Source organism: Galeopterus variegatus, unplaced genomic scaffold (genome assembly GCF_000696425.1).
Source record: "Galeopterus variegatus unplaced genomic scaffold, G_variegatus-3.0.2 Scaffold805, whole genome shotgun sequence".
Classification (NCBI taxonomy): domain Eukaryota; kingdom Metazoa; phylum Chordata; class Mammalia; order Dermoptera; family Cynocephalidae; genus Galeopterus; species Galeopterus variegatus.
The window spans coordinates 246,999-263,973 of NW_007726916.1; the positions used below are offsets into that span (position 1 = coordinate 246,999).

The 16,975-nt window shown below is 44.2% G+C and overlaps 1 protein-coding gene across 3 annotated transcripts in view; it reads left to right on the forward strand.

Annotated features, from left to right (window-relative positions):
- EYA2 (EYA transcriptional coactivator and phosphatase 2) overlaps positions 1-16,975 on the forward strand; it is a 200,996-nt gene that overhangs the window by 61,523 nt on the left and 122,498 nt on the right. For all 3 annotated transcript variants that reach the window (XM_008572544.1, XM_008572547.1, XM_008572546.1), the window contains exon 5: positions 16,116-16,183. In XM_008572544.1, coding sequence (XP_008570766.1) covers positions 16,116-16,183 — 68 coding nt within the window. The remainder of the gene's footprint in view (positions 1-16,115; positions 16,184-16,975) is intronic.

Consider the following 16,975-nt stretch of genomic DNA (forward strand, 5'->3'; position numbering starts at 1 on the left):
CCGAGGGGTTGGATCCCACATACAGACCGGTTCCCGCTCACTGGCTGAGTGAGGTGTGGGCGCAACACCGAGGGTTGTGATCCGTTGCAGGACACGAAAAAAGACAAGAAAAAAAAAAAAAAAAAAAGAATGGCCATTATTTGTGAAATTAATGGCAGGTGGGTCACTTCTCAGTCTCCAGTTTGAATGAATGAATGCATGACCTTGCAGAAACAGATTATGTCTTCTTCATCTCTGTTTTCTCTGAGATTAATATAGTATCAGCATAGTGTTGGTGATGAATGAACATTTGTTGAATTCATGAATCCATCAATTCTTCTTGAAGGAAGACATCAGGTCTTCTCATTGAGTCAATTCAACATAGAATCGTTGAGTGTCTGCTGTGCACCACCTGTACCTGTGCAGGTGTGTGTGGTACTTGAGATAAGTAAGGTGCACCAAAGAGAAAGCCCTGCCCTCCCAGATCTTCCCTTCTAACAGGGGTAGAAAGAAAACAAGCACATTCACCCCTCTTTGCCCAGCACCCAACATCTGACATATGGGCAAAGCTGGACTTGACCCCAGGACATCCTGTTTGGGGCTTTTCCTGCTACTTGTCTTATATCCCTCAGATGCGGAACTCTGGGACTTAGTCATGGGAGCATCCAGCCAGTTTCCTAGTTATGCCAGGCCCATCTCCCTTTAGTTGTTACCTATGGACTTTTGATCTCATTTGGATTCTTTTAGACACAAGTAAAATAAAACCCACCCTAAACTGGCTTAGTATTCTTAAGAGGAATTTATTGACTTAAAAAAGCTGAAAAACCAAAGTATTATGGACTGCAGGCACAGATGGATCCAGAGCTCAAAAATGTCAACCAGACCTGGTTTCTCTCCTCTTTCTCTGTCTTTTATGGCTGTGCTTTGACAGACTCTGCTCTCGTGGTGCCCAAGTGGCTGCAGCAGCTCCAGCCTCTTTACCACACATCTTGAGATTCACTCTCATTGGACCTGCTTAGTTCAGGTGCACACCCCCTAAGGCAGTCACTGAGGTCAGAGCACTATGATGCACTGATTGGTCCAGGCTGGGTCACATGCTCCATCACTGCCAAATTTCCACCAGGGAAGTAGAAGGCATCTCTAACTTCATCGCCTTCCATGGGACTATATCAGTGAAAATCGCTCTCCAACATGTATTACTTGCTTCAGAAACTTTGATCTTGATGGGTTACCATTCCCAAGAATCCCTGCAGAGGAAATCCTTAGCAGGAAGTGCATTTCGTCTTGTGATCCACTATGATCCCCTGATCTGTTTCCACCACACTGGGTGAAATCAGACAGTCGGTCTTTCCCTATGTTGCATCTGATCATGTCACTCCTCTGTTTAAAAGCCCCTATCTAGTACTTCCCATTGCAATCAGAAATAAATCCCAACACCTTGCTGTGACCCCTACCTCTCCCCACTGCCCAAGCCTTCATGATTCAGCCCCTGAAGACCCCTCTGACCTTATCTCACCTATTGCCCCCTTACTCTCTCCATTTCACTCACACTGGCTTTTTTCATTTCCTCCCACCTCAGGGCCTTTGCACTTGCTGTTTCTCCTGACCTGGAATTCTCTTTCCCTGTGTCTTCATGTTGCTGGCTCCTTCCTATCCATCTAGCTTCTGCTGAAATGCCACCCCTTCTAAGAGGCCTTCCATATTTATCAATCTTCTTCTTAACTGAAATTAACAAATGTAGGTGTTCTGTCTAGTGTGTGCCTGGAGGACTCTCGTGCTGCACTGTGGACATCTTTTCACGGTGCACGTGTGGCTCGGCATGCAAAAGCTTTCTCTTCGCAGCTTTACTGCTCTTCTGGTCCCCACCCCCACCCACAGAATTATTCCGACTCGTATGGCAGAGACACAGTGACAGGGCAGACCATCTGAAATGGCATTCTCAGGAATGCAGATTGTTTTATTACCAGTTAAATATGCTTTATGCTACCTGTGAATGAGGCCATTGTGACATTTAGCAACTGATTTGATTAAACACAGATGGGAGCTGGACTCCACGTGGAGCAAAGATGCGGGAGGACAGGCTCTGGGAGGGGGTTTGGGTTTTTGAAGATGGCAAAATGGGCTAGACAGCTCAGCAGCAGCAAGGCAAGACCTGACATCTCCTTTCACGGCATATGGGCCATGTGTCCCTGCTGGTCTCAGAGCTGGGAACTCAATCTGGGTACCCGAGAAGCCTTTGTTTTCATTCAGGTCTGCTGTTTGGTCCTGTCTAAGTTTGGGGGATTTTTTAATCTTCCCTGGATGTTTTTATTCCCATAAATTTTTTTTTAAAATGGCAAGTCAGTGGAATAGCAGCATTTTTGGCATCTCCAGTGATGATTACTAACACACAAAGAGTAATAATCCTAGGTACCATTTATTGAACATGTACGCTATGCTAGGTTGTGCCCTTTATATTCCTTACCTCCCAGAATCCTTGTCATAAGCCAAATAAGTAAATTATGCTTAGCTCCATTTTACAGATGGGAAAAGTGAGGCTTAGACAGTTCAACCACTTGCCCATAGTCATTGGGGAAAATCATTAGTTATGTGTGGATTCTCTGTTGTCTTCCACCCCCTTCCAGTATCTAAGATCCAAAAAGACAGGACCTAGCTCTTTCTCAGGATAGAAATCTTGGCACATACTAGGCACTCAGTAAATAGTTATGAATGAAGGACAAGCAAGTGAGTGTCGGAATGAATGAAAGATTTACACCACAGGTCAGGGGCAGGGCCAGGGCTAGGGCTTGCCAAGTCCTTGTCGTCACCACTTTGTATTCTGGATAAAGAAAAGAAACAGAGAAACAGACCTGTGAAGGTCTGTGATTTGTTCCTTTCTGGAACTTGGGCCAGGGTTAGGGTACTTGAGTGGGTGGGTTTTGTGACAGCCTCACCCTTCTCTACACCTGTGGCTTTTCCATTTTATACATTATCTGCTGACCGCTTTTTATATCAGCTTTTTTTATATATCACTCCCGATCATACTTCCAAACCTTTTTCACTTGCAGTCTTGGTAGGTTTTTGGCAGTTTGATTTTAATACCAGCATCAATAAGACTTTATTAAAATGGAAAATATATGCCTTTGAGTGTCACTATGGATCCAGTACAGCAGGCCCCTTTGCGATAGAGAAAGAGATTGTAAGATGAATTCCAAAGCAAGCATTGATGAGAGGATGCTTGCTCATTGGAGTTATCCATGAGGCTTTCTTTGCACTGCCTGGGATGGCATGCCAAATCTGTGGGTGACAGTGAGAATATTTTAGGTTGGCCCAAAAGAATGGAGGCAGGCAGTGGCCTGTGTTATTTCCCACAGGTGCTTGAAAGGCAGGACATGTGCTGGCTGCCAGCCTGGGCTGCAAGTTGGGCCAGACTGCATTTGACCCTGCTCTGTCACTTACCAGAAGGACCTGCTTCCTAGGGTTGTGGTGGACATTAGACAAGATCATGCATGGAAAATGATTAGCCTTGGGGAATTTAACAAGTGCTCAATAAGTGAAGTCTGTTATTATTACTATTTTATTATTATTATTATTATCTGTCCACTGCTAATGCCAATAACTGAAAGGCTTTCAAGGGCTTGGATTAAATAAAGCCACACCCACCAGAGTTATTACCTATGAGTGGTGGGGAATGAGAAGAAACAAATAAGTCAAGAGGAGTCTTAGGAGGACTCATGAGGAAAATGTGCCATGAACTGAATGAATGAACCCAGAGTCCACACCTGAAGTGCAGGACAACAGAGGGATGGGCATCCATCCACATGGGTTCCTGAAGTAGTGGAGGTACAGTTCCAGGTACATAAAGAATCCCCTTCTGTTCCTTGTATAGTATGTATAAATCTCCGCCTGGTGGGCCAGCCCGGTGGCGCACTCGGTAGAGTGCGGCACTTGGGAGCGCGGCGGCGCTCCTGCTGAGGGTTTGGATCCCATATAGAGACCGGTCCACTCACTGGTTGAGCGCGGTGCGGGTGTGACACCAAGGGTTGCAGTCCCGCTGCCGGTCACGGTAGGGAGACCGGTCCGCTCACTGGTTGAGCGCGGTGCGGGTGTGACACCAAGGGTTGCAATCCCGCTGCCGGTCACGGTAGGGGCGCAACACTGAGGGTTGCAATCCCGTTACCGGTCACGAAAAAAAGACAAAAAGGAAAAAAAATAAATAAATAAAAAATAAATCTCCGCCTGGAGCTCAAGGGGGTTAAAAATAGACCTCACTTTATTTTCAGCATTTCAACATAATTTCTCTTCCCAGCCATCATTCCCCTGGGATGTGAGAAAGTTTCATCTTAGTCTTTCAGAGCTTTCCCCAAACTCTCCAGAATTTTGGCCACAGTTCTGGAATCTTATTTCACAGTTCTAGTATCTAATTTCATGTACAAATCCAGAGGTCTGACTCCTTCTTAAAAATTAGAAGCCCTGGCTTCGTTAGACTCACTTTCCTACATGGCAGAGGTTGGCTGGAGCTTGGTAGCATTCTATCAATTAGGAATGCTTTTGGCTGCAAGTAATAAAAAGCCCAACTAGTGATGGCTTAAACCATATCACATTTATTAAGTATTTAACAAGAAGTCTGGATGCCGGGGTTGGTTTGGCAGCTCAATTATACCTTCAAACACCAGATTCTTTTCATCTTTTCACTCCTTCAGCCTCAGCATGTGGGACTTTGGCATTTATGTTTGTGGCCTCACGTCCCAAGATGCGTGCTGTAACTCCAGGCATTACATCCTCACATGGTCCCAGGGGAAGAGTAGGGGGAAGGGGCAAGTGTGGACCAAAGAAAAGTCATTCCCAGAAACTCCTTGACCAGAACTAGATACCATGGCTATCCCAAAGCTGCAAGGGAGGCTGAGAAAGCAAGAGTCTGTCTTTATCAGCCTTATAGAATGAAACTAGCAAGGGAGAAAGGAATTGGGAATGCCTATGGTGGAGCCAAACAGTGTCTGCCACAAACTGCTGCCCCTTAGATAGAGCCTGTGCCTTCCAGTTTGCCACAATCCCCACCACTCCCTATCATTCCCCAACACTGAAGCCATTTATAATTGCTCCTGCATCAGCAGCTTCGCTCATTTAAGCCACTTGTGATTTGGAGGGTCTTGCTGTTTTCTTGGCAGCTGCATGTGCATACAGAGAGTAGAATCCCTCTGCCTTGGCACACCCCACTCATTGTCTTTCTCTGCTTGCCCCCTTCCCTTACCTCTTGCCCTACTCCTTTTTTCTAGACCAGAAAAATTGCTCTTACCCCCCCTTAAGAAAATCCCTCTTCATATTTCTTGCTAAGCCCTTTTGCCTACATTATTCTAATTCATAGTTGGCTGACCCATGGGGGCCAGTCCACAAACTGCTACTGTCTATGATAATGTACATACAGAACTGAGAATAAGAGTGAGCAACGTTTACAGCAAGTAGGTAAACATTCAAGCACGGGATCATAGGCTTGTCTTGTTGCACAGGGTGGAGAGCAGTTCAGGATTGTCCAAACACATGGAAAATTAATTTCCTGTGGTGTGAGTTGCGTGCTAATCATGTGCAGTGAACCACATCTTAGTACCCAGAGGGTTAGACATTTAAAAACAATGTTCTTCCGCAGAGTTGAGAAACACTGGCCTGCATCTCAGATCCTCCCCAACTCCCGGGCCTACACTGGAACACAAGAGCTGGCATAATCCATTTCTGCTATTTTTCCTGCTCATCTGCTGCTTGGGGCCCATGACTCAAGATGGGACTTGTGGGAAGAAGGGGTCCTAAGCCAATATCTCAAAACATGACCCCAGCACGTTTGCCTTCCTCCCCTAATCTTGGGCTGGCTTACACCTCTCACACGTGATTACATGGTGACAAGTAACTGGTGGAGGAAGGAAGATGACGTCAGTCCATCCAGCTTGGACCACCATGGAGCACTTCCCAACAGAGAAGTTGAGGACGTAATAACTTCGTATAGCATACATTATACGAAGTTATACGATGACTTAAAATCATTTTCTATCCATATAGGCACACCAGCTCTTTTGTATTAATACGTAGCTAGTATATATTTTATAACCTTTACTTTCAACTTCTCATTATTTTTATAGCATAGATGAATTATCCACAGCTATTACCTTTCCTCTGATGATCCTGTAGAGATCAATAAACATCCATGGAGATTCTTCCAGAGTTTCTTATTGAAGTAGGTCTGAGTGGGTCAGAGAATTTGCATTTCTAACAAGTTTCTGAGCAATGCTGATGCTGCTGGTTTGGGACCACAAGTTTAGAAGCATTATTTCAAATGCATGTTTCTGCATGGAGATGATAGAGGTACCAGAAGAAAAGCCCCCCGTAAAAGCATACTTTATGTCTCCGCGCAACGGATCGCAACCCTCAGTGTTGCCCCCGTACCGGACCGGGGACCGGCAACGGGATCGCAAGCCTCGGTGTTGCTCCCGCGCCTCGCTCAGCCAGTGAGCGGGAGCCGGTCTGTACGTGGGATCCGAACCCTCGGGCGGGAGCGCCGCCGCGGGAAGCGGCACACTATCCAGTGCGCCACCGGGCCGGCCGGAGGAGAAATTTCTAATAAGAAATAAGTCCTCATAAGGAAATCAGCGTTTTCTTTAAATATCTCTCCATTAAACATATCCATATAGATGTGATTTTTGTTTGTCAAATGCCCCATGTAAAATCAGATCTGGAATTTGCTAGGCCCCTGTGAAGTGCCCTCTTTGCACAGCTGGGGCTGAGTTCACAGGGAGTTCACCCCCATATCACAGGCAGCCCCGACTCTTATGTAACCATCTCCAGTCTTTGGGAAAACAGGAAGACACAAATTGTGCGAAATCAGTGCGGTAAACTTGTTCACTTCCCAATGAACACGTAGTGTGTCCCCCCTGGGGACCCTGGCCCTCCTTCTGGCAGCTGTCATAAGGGAGGATTGAAAGATCCCAAACCTCACCCGTCTGATAAGCAGCTTCAGCGCGCAAGAGCTATTTTGTGATCTCAGAAAGGGGCTCCTGTTGCTTGGGAGGGCTGGGCCCAGCTCGTCTTCCCTCCGTGCAGAAGAACCTTCTGCAGGGAACCGCAGCAGCCAGGTTAGCATTAAGCCATAATATTGCCCCAAAAAGGAAAGAAAACGAGGTTGGTGCTGAAGGTAGAGAATTATTTCCTGAACTCCAGGTGGGGTTCAGGAGCCCTTAAAACTCAGATCTAGTCTCTTCTCTCAGACCTCCAGGCCAGGAGTGCCCGGAGGGTGGCAGGAGCAGGGTCCTGACCTTTCTGGGCCTCTCCTTTTGCCGTGGGGGCGGAACTGGGAGGTGGTGGGAGCAGCAGTTTTGCTTTGTTTTTTAATCGAGGTAAACTTCTCACAATATAAAATTAACCATTAACCATTTTTAAATGTACAATTCAGTGGTATTTAGTGCTTTCATAATGTTGTGAAACCACCACCTCTAATTTCAAGACATTTTCATCATCCCGAAAGGAAACCCCATACCCGTTAAGCTGTCACTCCTAATACCCCCCACCCCCACCCCACAACCACTAATCTCCTTTCTGTCTCTATGGATTTGCCTGTTCTAGATATTTACTATAAATGAAAATTATTCAACACGTGGACTTTTGTGTCTGGCTTATTTTACTCAGCATAATGTTTTCAAGTTTCATTCACACTGTAGCAAGTATTGGTATTTCATTCCTTTTTAGGGCTGAATAACATTCCACTGTATGGATACTACCATATTTTGTTTATTCTTTCATCCGTTGATGGACACTTGGATTGTTTCCACATTTTGATTGTTGTGAATAGTGCTGCTATGAACATATGTGTACAAGTTTTTGTTTAAATACCTGTTTTTAATTCATTTGGGTATATACCCCGAAGTATAATTGCTGGGTCATATGGTAACTTTATGTGCACCTTGTTAAAATAGGACCACAAAATCCACTGGAGAGAAAAGGGAGACTTTACTTTGCAGGAAAGAGACAATCTGCAGATCTGGGCATGCAGACTTGGGCAGAACTGAAGACAAGCACTCCAATTAGGATGGAGAGGAGGCTGGTATTTATGCCTCCTAGGATCAGGTTGACACACACACTCAGTGGACCTAGATAAATGCTATCAGTATGTCTGGGAAGGCTGCACACATGCACAATGGGTGCATATAGCACAAAGGTGTGTTACTGCGCAGGCCCTATAGACCGGCCCTGGCTGGTTTTGATGTGGCCCCTCTTATCAGAAAGGGGGAGAAGAATGTCCTTGGAGTCTGTTTCTGTCTGCTCGAATCCACGGTGGGACCTCAAGAATGAGAAAGAGGGGGTCGGTGGCTGGCACCAGGTGACCTGTTGGAGGTCAGTGTAGAATTCCCAGCTAGAGCTACTTGGTGTTGTCTTCTGAGAGTTGCCGTGGCTGAGTTACAGAAAAGAAAACTTCTAACAGTTAGAAAGATACAAACTTGTAGGCTGAGAACTACATGTCTGCCCTTTCCCTCCTGCTGCGGACGTTGGTTCTATTTAACAGTGTGGATGTCTCTTTTAACCACAGTGAGTCCATTTGGTCGGTCCTTTGGGGTACATTTTAACAAACTTCTTGAGGAACCATCAAATGGTTTTCCACCGGACGTTGGTTCTATTTAACAGTGTGGATGTCTCTTTTAACCACAGTGAGTCCATTTGGTCTGTCCTTTGGGGTACATTTTAACAAACTTCTTGAGGAACCATCAAACGGTTTTCCATCACTTTTTACGCACCATGTTCCATTCCCACCAGCAGTGCATGAGGGGTTCCACTTTCTCCACAGCCTCACCCACACCTGGTATTTTACTTTTTTCTTTTTATCTTTATTACGGCCAACCTAGTGGGGGTGAAGGAACAACGGTTTTCAACTCACTTGTGGGTGAGTCAAGGAATGTTTCCAACACTGAGTTTCTGTAAACTGAATAACAATACCTACCTTGGAGGGTGGTAACCACATCGACCAAGTCACTGTACATAACAGCCCTAGCACAGCATCCAATGCAAGGGAATTTTCTTCACTGGGAATGGAGGCCACCTCCAGACACTACGTCACCCAGTGCTTCTCGTATTCACTGTAGTGAAGGACCAGGGCTTTTTCCTTCATTTAATGTAACCATACAATAAAAATGAATTACTAGAATGTGTATTCTTACATCGCACAGTTTCACCCCCAAGGGAGCAAAAAATGGTTGGGGGTGGGAGGGTCATCTACTCTTTTTATGTAGCAAGTACAACTATACGTACAGTACCTAAACAGATAAACAGTATATCTTTAATATTAAAATTTCATGGGAAGAGGGGCAATTAGGGGAGAGAAAAAGCTAAAAAGGAGCCTTGGAGAAGGGTGGCGATAATTTTTTAAAAGGTTGAGAAACAATGAGATTTAAAACTACTTAAATTTTTAAAATTTTTTAAACAATAAAATTTTAAAATAAAATCTCATAAATTACAAGCCTGATTTTTTCATTATTAGATTTAACAGATATAAAATTACTCTGTTAAATTGCTCTAGAGGCTTCTGCACACTGGTTCTCAATTTCTGTGTCTATCTCATCGTGGACTGATAATCAACAGTTTGTGGGCAGGCACCAGTAGTCTGCAGTCCTCAGTAGTGCTGCACTAGTGCGTCACCGCATATTGGTCTGTTTGGAATTATCTTAATTCTTATATACCTGTTCCCTTGATTGCTGTCTGTCTGTCTTTGAAATTCAGCATCAACTGCTTGCTTATCACTATATCTAAAACAGTGCCCCACACGTGGTAATATTTGCTACCTCACTAGGAAATAAATTGTTGAATAAATGAGTGAATGAACAGATGAATGACTGAATGAATATCCACTTAAAAAATGTTTTACTTAGTCAGGCATTGAGAGCCTACTCTTACTTAAAACCCAAGAAAACCAGTCAGCCAAAAAAAGGTAGCAGTCCTCTGCTGCAACAGGCTCAAAATTGCATTGTCTTCAACAAGAGGGAAGGGTATCTCTTTCCCACCTAAAAGGCCAACCAGATGCGGCAGTTCTGCTCTGCAAATGTGACAGGAGTCCAGGCTCTTATTAGCTTGATCCAAGATGGTCCCATTCAACAGGGAAAGAGAAGACCCACCCCTGTCCTTTAAAGGCAAAATCAGAAATTTGCACACATTACTTCTATCTCATTGTCCAGAATTCATCACGTGGCCACACCTAGCCACAAGGGAAGCTGGGAATTGTAGCGTTTATTCTAATCAGCCATGTGACCAGCTTAAAAACAGAGATTCTACTAATACGAGAGAGAAGGGTTGAATGGATATCAGGGGACCCCTCACAGGACCTGCCACCATTACCCTGAGAGAGGACGTTTTCCTCATCTCATCCCTGCCTTCCCCAGCCCTCGCTGGGCATTGCACCAGCTACAAGGGAGGCAAGAGGTCAGTGTTTAACATTCCAGCATCAGGCAGGTCTGTTTGTAAAAACCCTCCGAAGACCACATACGGTGGCACAAGACTTCTGGGGCCACATGCCCCCATCGTCCCCAGTCCTCCCTGGCACTGGATGGATTTCTTGCTACGGGGGCTCTGTGACTCCCCTTGCATGGTGGTGTGTTCAGCTGTCCATTCTTCAAATGACCCTGGGTCACAAAATGAAAATAAACAAGAGGCTATTTGGGAAGAAGAATACCAGGGGACAAGACTGAGGCCTATTTGTTTCAAAACCTGCCCTAAGTCATCATCAGAAGGTTGACACAAAAGAAAAGAGAAATCAGAAGAGGAAACACACAAATCCAGGACTCTTCCTGAGGCAGGTGGCATCCTAAGCTGTAGCATTAGGGTCGCCATGGTAACCAGGACCAAATAGATAACCTTGAATGGAATAGGCTGGCCTAGGCCTTCTGCTAAACATGCCTGGGCAGGCAGGCCATTGCGGACAGAGTAGGATCCCAGCGTGCGGCACAGGTGTGGACAAATTCTATGGTTTCTGGGCCTTAAACAAGCCACTGTGTAATGGAGACCAGGAGAGAAGGCCCCGTGTGGTCATGTTCCTCCCTTCACCCAGCTAGCTCCTGTTCATCCTTTGGAAGTTGGTTTAGATGTCATTTCTTTCAGGAAGGCTTCCCTGAACCCACCCCTTCCCCAGTCAGCATTACAGGACCCTTGTGCCCCCAAGCTCCCCATGCAAGCAGCTGACTGGAAGCTTTCTTCTTCACTGCCTTCCCAGTACCCAGCGTATATCCGCCCCCAAGATAAGGACATTGTTTGTTTGGTAGATTTGACTTCGGAACTGTGTGAATATTTTATGTAATTATTAAACCCATTTGAAAAAGTAAGTCCTAAAATTTGATAGGAAACGGAAACAAACGAACCTGATTATATGTGGAGTCACTAGCCTAACCACACAGAGAGGAACTATCTTAAGTGACTTTATTTACCCATATTTTTACTGTTTTCCTTTTTCTTTCTTCCTTCCTGATGTTTCAAGATTTTTTTAAGTCACTTTCTTTCTCTTGCAAGAACTTCCTATACCCAGTCCTTCAGGGTAGATCTGCTGTGACAGATTCTCTTTGTTTCCCTTCATTTGAGAATGTCTGGCTTTTCCCTTCATTCCCAAAGGAAATTGTCTCTGGATATAGAATTTTGTGTTGCTGGTTCTTTTAAGCATGTGAAAAATATTGTGCCACTTCCTTCTGGCCTCTGTGGTTCCTGATGAGACATCAGTTGTCGTTCAAATTGTTTTTCCCCTGTACCAGCACAATAAATGAATGAGTGAATGAGAGAATGAATCCCTGCTCCACAGCCTAACAGTTCTATGACATCGGGCAAGTTGCATTCCTAAGCCTCAGTTTCTCTGTTTAGAAAATGGAAATCTAATTGTACCTTCCTTTCGGAATTGGCATGAGAATGAAGCAAGATGATGTAGGAAGTACCTGATACGGGGCTTGGTGCACAAAGCACTCAGTAGTCTCAGCTGAGTGAATGCACGAATGCATGCATGTGCACGTGAACCAATCAGTGGCCCCAGTGCCTTTGTGCAGGGAGTCACATGCTGCCATGGAAAGCAGTGAGCTGGGAAGCGGGAGAGGGTCCGAGTCCTTCTCTGCTGCTGAGTCTCTGGCACAGCATCAGCATCGTTTGCCTTCCCTCTTTGGGCCTCAGTCTCCCATTTGGACAATAAAGGATTTGGCATCCACTGTTGGCTTTCAATCCTTGCTGTGCATTAGAGTCTCCCATAGAGTTTTTTTCTAAATACTGATGCCTCGGCCTCACCCCAGACTAACTCAAATCAGACTATCTGTGGGTGGGAGCCCTCACACTGTTCTGTTTTGTTGGGGTTTTTTTGATTTTTTTTAATTCCTTGGGAGATTGTCATGCAGAGCAAGGGTTGGGATCCTTTAGTCCAGTTGGATCCATCATCTTGAACATTCATGGATGTGTTTCTGGCACCTTTATTGTCCTCTTATCGTCTCCTACCCAATCCCCAAGAAGAAAGTCCCTGGAGTCCATTGTGCTCATTCCAGCCACTATGTAAAAAGTATCCCTGGACTCTAGAAGCTTTTTGTTTGATATGGGTCACAGTTCACTTGAGTAGCCATCTGTTTCCTACCCAGCAGCTCGTGTGAATGACGTTCAGAAATGTGCATGCAGTTGTGTAAGCCCCTGCTTTAAAAATCCGACAGCAGCCCATGCACCTACATCAAATACAAGCCAGTTTCCTGCAGCTTCGGGCCCCAACTTTCTTATCTGACTTTGTCTTATAGAAGGAGAAGTATATCAATTCAGTCCAGTCCCTACCAAAATCCCATCTAGCTTTCAGTAGAAATTGACGAGCTTATTCTAAAATTTATATGGAAATGCAAAGTCACTAGAAGCCAAAACAATCTTGAAAGAGAACAACGCTAGAGAACTTGTACTACCAGATTTGAAAACTTACTATAAAGCTATAGTAACCAAGTCAGGATGGAATGTGTATGGATAGATAAATCAGTGAAACAGAATAGAGAATCCGGAAACAAACCCTAACAGTTATGGTCAGTTAATTTTTTAAAAGGTGCCAAGTAATTCAACAGGGGAAAGGATAGACTTTTATAGAGTGCAGGAACGACTGTATGTACGTATGTGAAAAAATTAATTTAGGCCCTCACCTTACACCATACACAAAAATTAACTTAAATGGGATTATAGACCTAAATGTAAGAGCAAATACCACAAAATTTTTAGAAGAAAACATAGGAGAGAATCTTTGTGACTTTGGGTTAGGCAACAAAAGCAAGATCCATAAAAGAAAAAATTGAGAACTTAAAATCTTTTGCTTTTCAAAAGACGCCATTAATGGGCCGGCCTGGTGGCGCACTCGGTAGAGCGTGGCACTTGGGAGCGAGGCGGCGCTCCCGCCGAGGGTTCCAATCCCATATACAGACCGGTCCGCTTGCTGGTTGAGCGTGGTGCGGGCGTGACACCGAGGGTTGTGATCCCGTTGCCGGTCACGAAAAAAGACAAAAAGGAAAAAAAAAAAAAAGATGCCATTAATAAAATAAAAAGACAAGCTGCAGACTGGGAGATAATATTCATGAATCATGTATCTGATAAAGGACCTGTATCCAGAATATATGAAGAACTCTTATAACTCCATAATAAGAAAACAAACCTAACTTTTTTTTAAATGGGCAAAAGGTTTGAATAGATACTCCACCAAAGAAGGATTATGAGTGGCTAATAAGCCCATGAAAAATGCCCAACATTGTTAGTCATTAGAAATATGCTGCTTAAAACTGCAGTGGGGTTCCACTCCATACCTACTTGAATGGCTACAATCAGAAAGACTGAAAATACCAGGTGCTGGAGGAACTGGAGCTGTCATGCATTGCTAATATGAATGTAAACTGGCACAGCCATTTCGGAAAACAGTTTCTTAAAACTGTTTCTTAAAAAGAACTTTAAACATACGCATGACTCCACAATTCTCCTCCTAGGGATCTCCCCAAAAGAAATGAGCACATAATCCACACAAGGACTTGTACACATATGCTTATAGTTGCATTATCCAAAAAATTTGCATATAGCCAAAAATTGGAGGTTATACATCCATACCGTGGAATACTGTTCGGCAATAAAAAGGAATGAACTACTGATACACCCTCCAACATGGATGACCTCTAAAGCATTATGCTAAGTGAAAGAGGCCAGACACCAGCAAGTACATATTGTGTGGTCCCATTTATGTGAAATTTCTGGAAAAATTTCTATAGAATCAACAACAGACCAGCAGCTGCCTGAGGCTGGGGGTTGGAGTGGAGATTGACTGCAAACGGGTACGAGGGAACTTTGGGGGCTGTAGGAATGTTCTAAAACAGGATCATGGTGATACACGATTATATTAAATTACTTTAAAAAGCATTGAACTGACACAATGGAGGAATTTTATAGTATATGAATTGTACTCCATAAACAGTTTAAAATGAAGCAGCAGCATGTAGTTGTATTGAGAACACGGACTCCAGCCAGACTCCCTGGGTTCCAATCCCAGCTGGTATCACTTACGATCGATCGCCGTGGCCACGAACACATTACTCAGCTTCCCTATGCTTCGCTTTCCTCATGAAGAGCTCAGGATGGTGCCTGACACACACAAGTTCACTGTAGTTGTTGCTGGAGCCACCCCCTTCTCTCTAGGCTCCCACCCTAGTGGCCCTTTTTCTGTTGCTCCAGCCCACCAAGCTAACCCCACCCTAGGGTTTTTGCATTCAGTGTGATGAATACTCTTCCCCCTGGGATATTTCCATCACTGGCCTCTTCTTGTCATTCATGTCTCAGCTCAAACGTCATCTCAGAGAGGCCTTCCCTGACCACTCTGTCTTTAATGACACCCCACTTGCTCACTCATTTACTTACTCACTAAACAGCATTTTCAAATAGTACTCACTAGTAGTAATAGTAGTATTTTTATTCCCAACTGAAGCTCAAAGAAGTACAGTCATCTTATGCATTTATTTAAAACACCATTATTACTACCTCACACCTATTAGGATGGCTCCTGTAAAAATAAAAAAATAATAAATAAGCATTGATGAGGATTTGGAGAAATTGAAACCGTTGTGCATTGTTGGTGGGAATGTAAAATGGTGCACCCTATGGAAAACAGTATGGAGGTTCCTCAAAAGCATTCAGAAATAGAACTGCCATATGACCCAGCAATTGCACTTCTGGGTATATACCCAAAAGAATTGAAAGCAGGATTTCTAAGAGATATTTGTACACCCATGTTCACAGCAGCATTGTTCACAGTAGCTAACAGGTAGAAATGACCCAGATATCCATCAACTGATGGATGGATAAATAAAGTGTGGTATATCTATACAATGAAATATTATTCACCCTTAAAAGGAAGGAAATTCTGGCATGTGTCAGATCGTGCGAAAGGAGCCAGATTGTGCAAACAATCTGATGCATGAACCTTGGAGGTATTGCACTAGGCAAAACAAGCCAGACACAAAAGGATGAATACAGTGTGATTCCACTTATACGAGGTTCCTAGAGTAGTCAAATCCGTAGAGTCAGGAAGTAGAACACAGTTACCAGAGCAGGGGGAATAGGGAGTTGTTTGACGGGTACAGAAGGATGAATACAGTGTGATTCCACTTATACGAGGTTCCTAGAGTAGTCAAATCCGTAGAGTCACGAAGTAGAACGCAGTTACCAGAGCAGGGGGAATAGGGAGTTGTTTGACAGGTACAGAGTTCTAACTTTACAACTTTAAAAAAAGGTCTGGAGATGGGTGGTGGTGATGGTTGCATGACAGTGTGAATATACTTAATGTCACTGAATGGGTTAAGATGGTAAACTTTATGCTGTTTATATTTTACCAAAATATTTTTAAATAAATAATTTTGTAAAACCTAATTATCAAGGGCCAGAATCTGTGTTGTGTGCACTATCTCATTATCCTCACTATAATCCTTTGAGAAAGATGTTATTTATTTTCCTCGTCTGTTGAGGAAACTGAGGTTCAGAGAGATTTGGTAGGTCACAGATTCTACCCCAGATGTCAGACTTCAAAGAAACGACGTTGCCGCTGCGTCTGTTTCCTCCACATCCCTCTCTGGTTATAAGACACCTAACCTGTTGTACCCTGTTCCTCCTTCCCACAGGCACGGCAGGGATCTATCAAGGAGCAAATGGACTGACCAATGCAGCTGGATTCGGGAGTGTGCACCAGGTAGACATAGCTCCCCATCAGTTCTTTTCTCGGTTCTTTCCTTAAATATTCCCCTTAAATCGGGGATATTTATCCACACAATCCCCAGCAGAAACTCTGCCTCTTATTCCCTGGGTTTGGAGACTACAGGGGTTAGCTTGTGCAAAAGGCCACTGGAAAAATGGCAGAATTGGGATTATTAGAAGATTCCCAAAATGTAATGATATATGTTCAGTCTTGACCTGCGCCCAAGGCTGCCATTGACTGTTGGATCTGGAATATATGGACGTAAATGTATGTGTGCTTTCACCAGACCTAGAGCTTCTCAGGGAGGACAGTGTACCTTGTTCACCTCTGCATCCCCAGTGTCCTGTGCCCAGCACACAATGGGGGCTTTCTAAATGCTCATTAAATTGAACTAAGTCAACCCTATAAAGGTGAATGCTGGCTAATATTTTGATTCTCCTGGTTTTACTTTGAGAGTTAATTAGGAATTAACCTGCTAAAGGTGTACAGGAACTTTCCTGTAAGTCTAAAATTATTTTGAAACAAAAGATTGACATTCTTCCAGGATAGTATTAAAACGAAACAACCCCAGGGTAGATGGGCTTGAGGAATATTTAACATATTTAAATATGAGGAATGCACTATTTCTTCTTCAGTAAGCTAAAGAAACTAAATGATTTAAAACTTGGAAAATATGGGCTCCCGCCCGAGGGTTTGGATCCCACATACAGACCGGTTCCCGCTCACTGGCTGAGCGGGGCGCGGGAGCGACGCCGAGGGTTGCGATCCCATTGCCGGTCCCCGGTC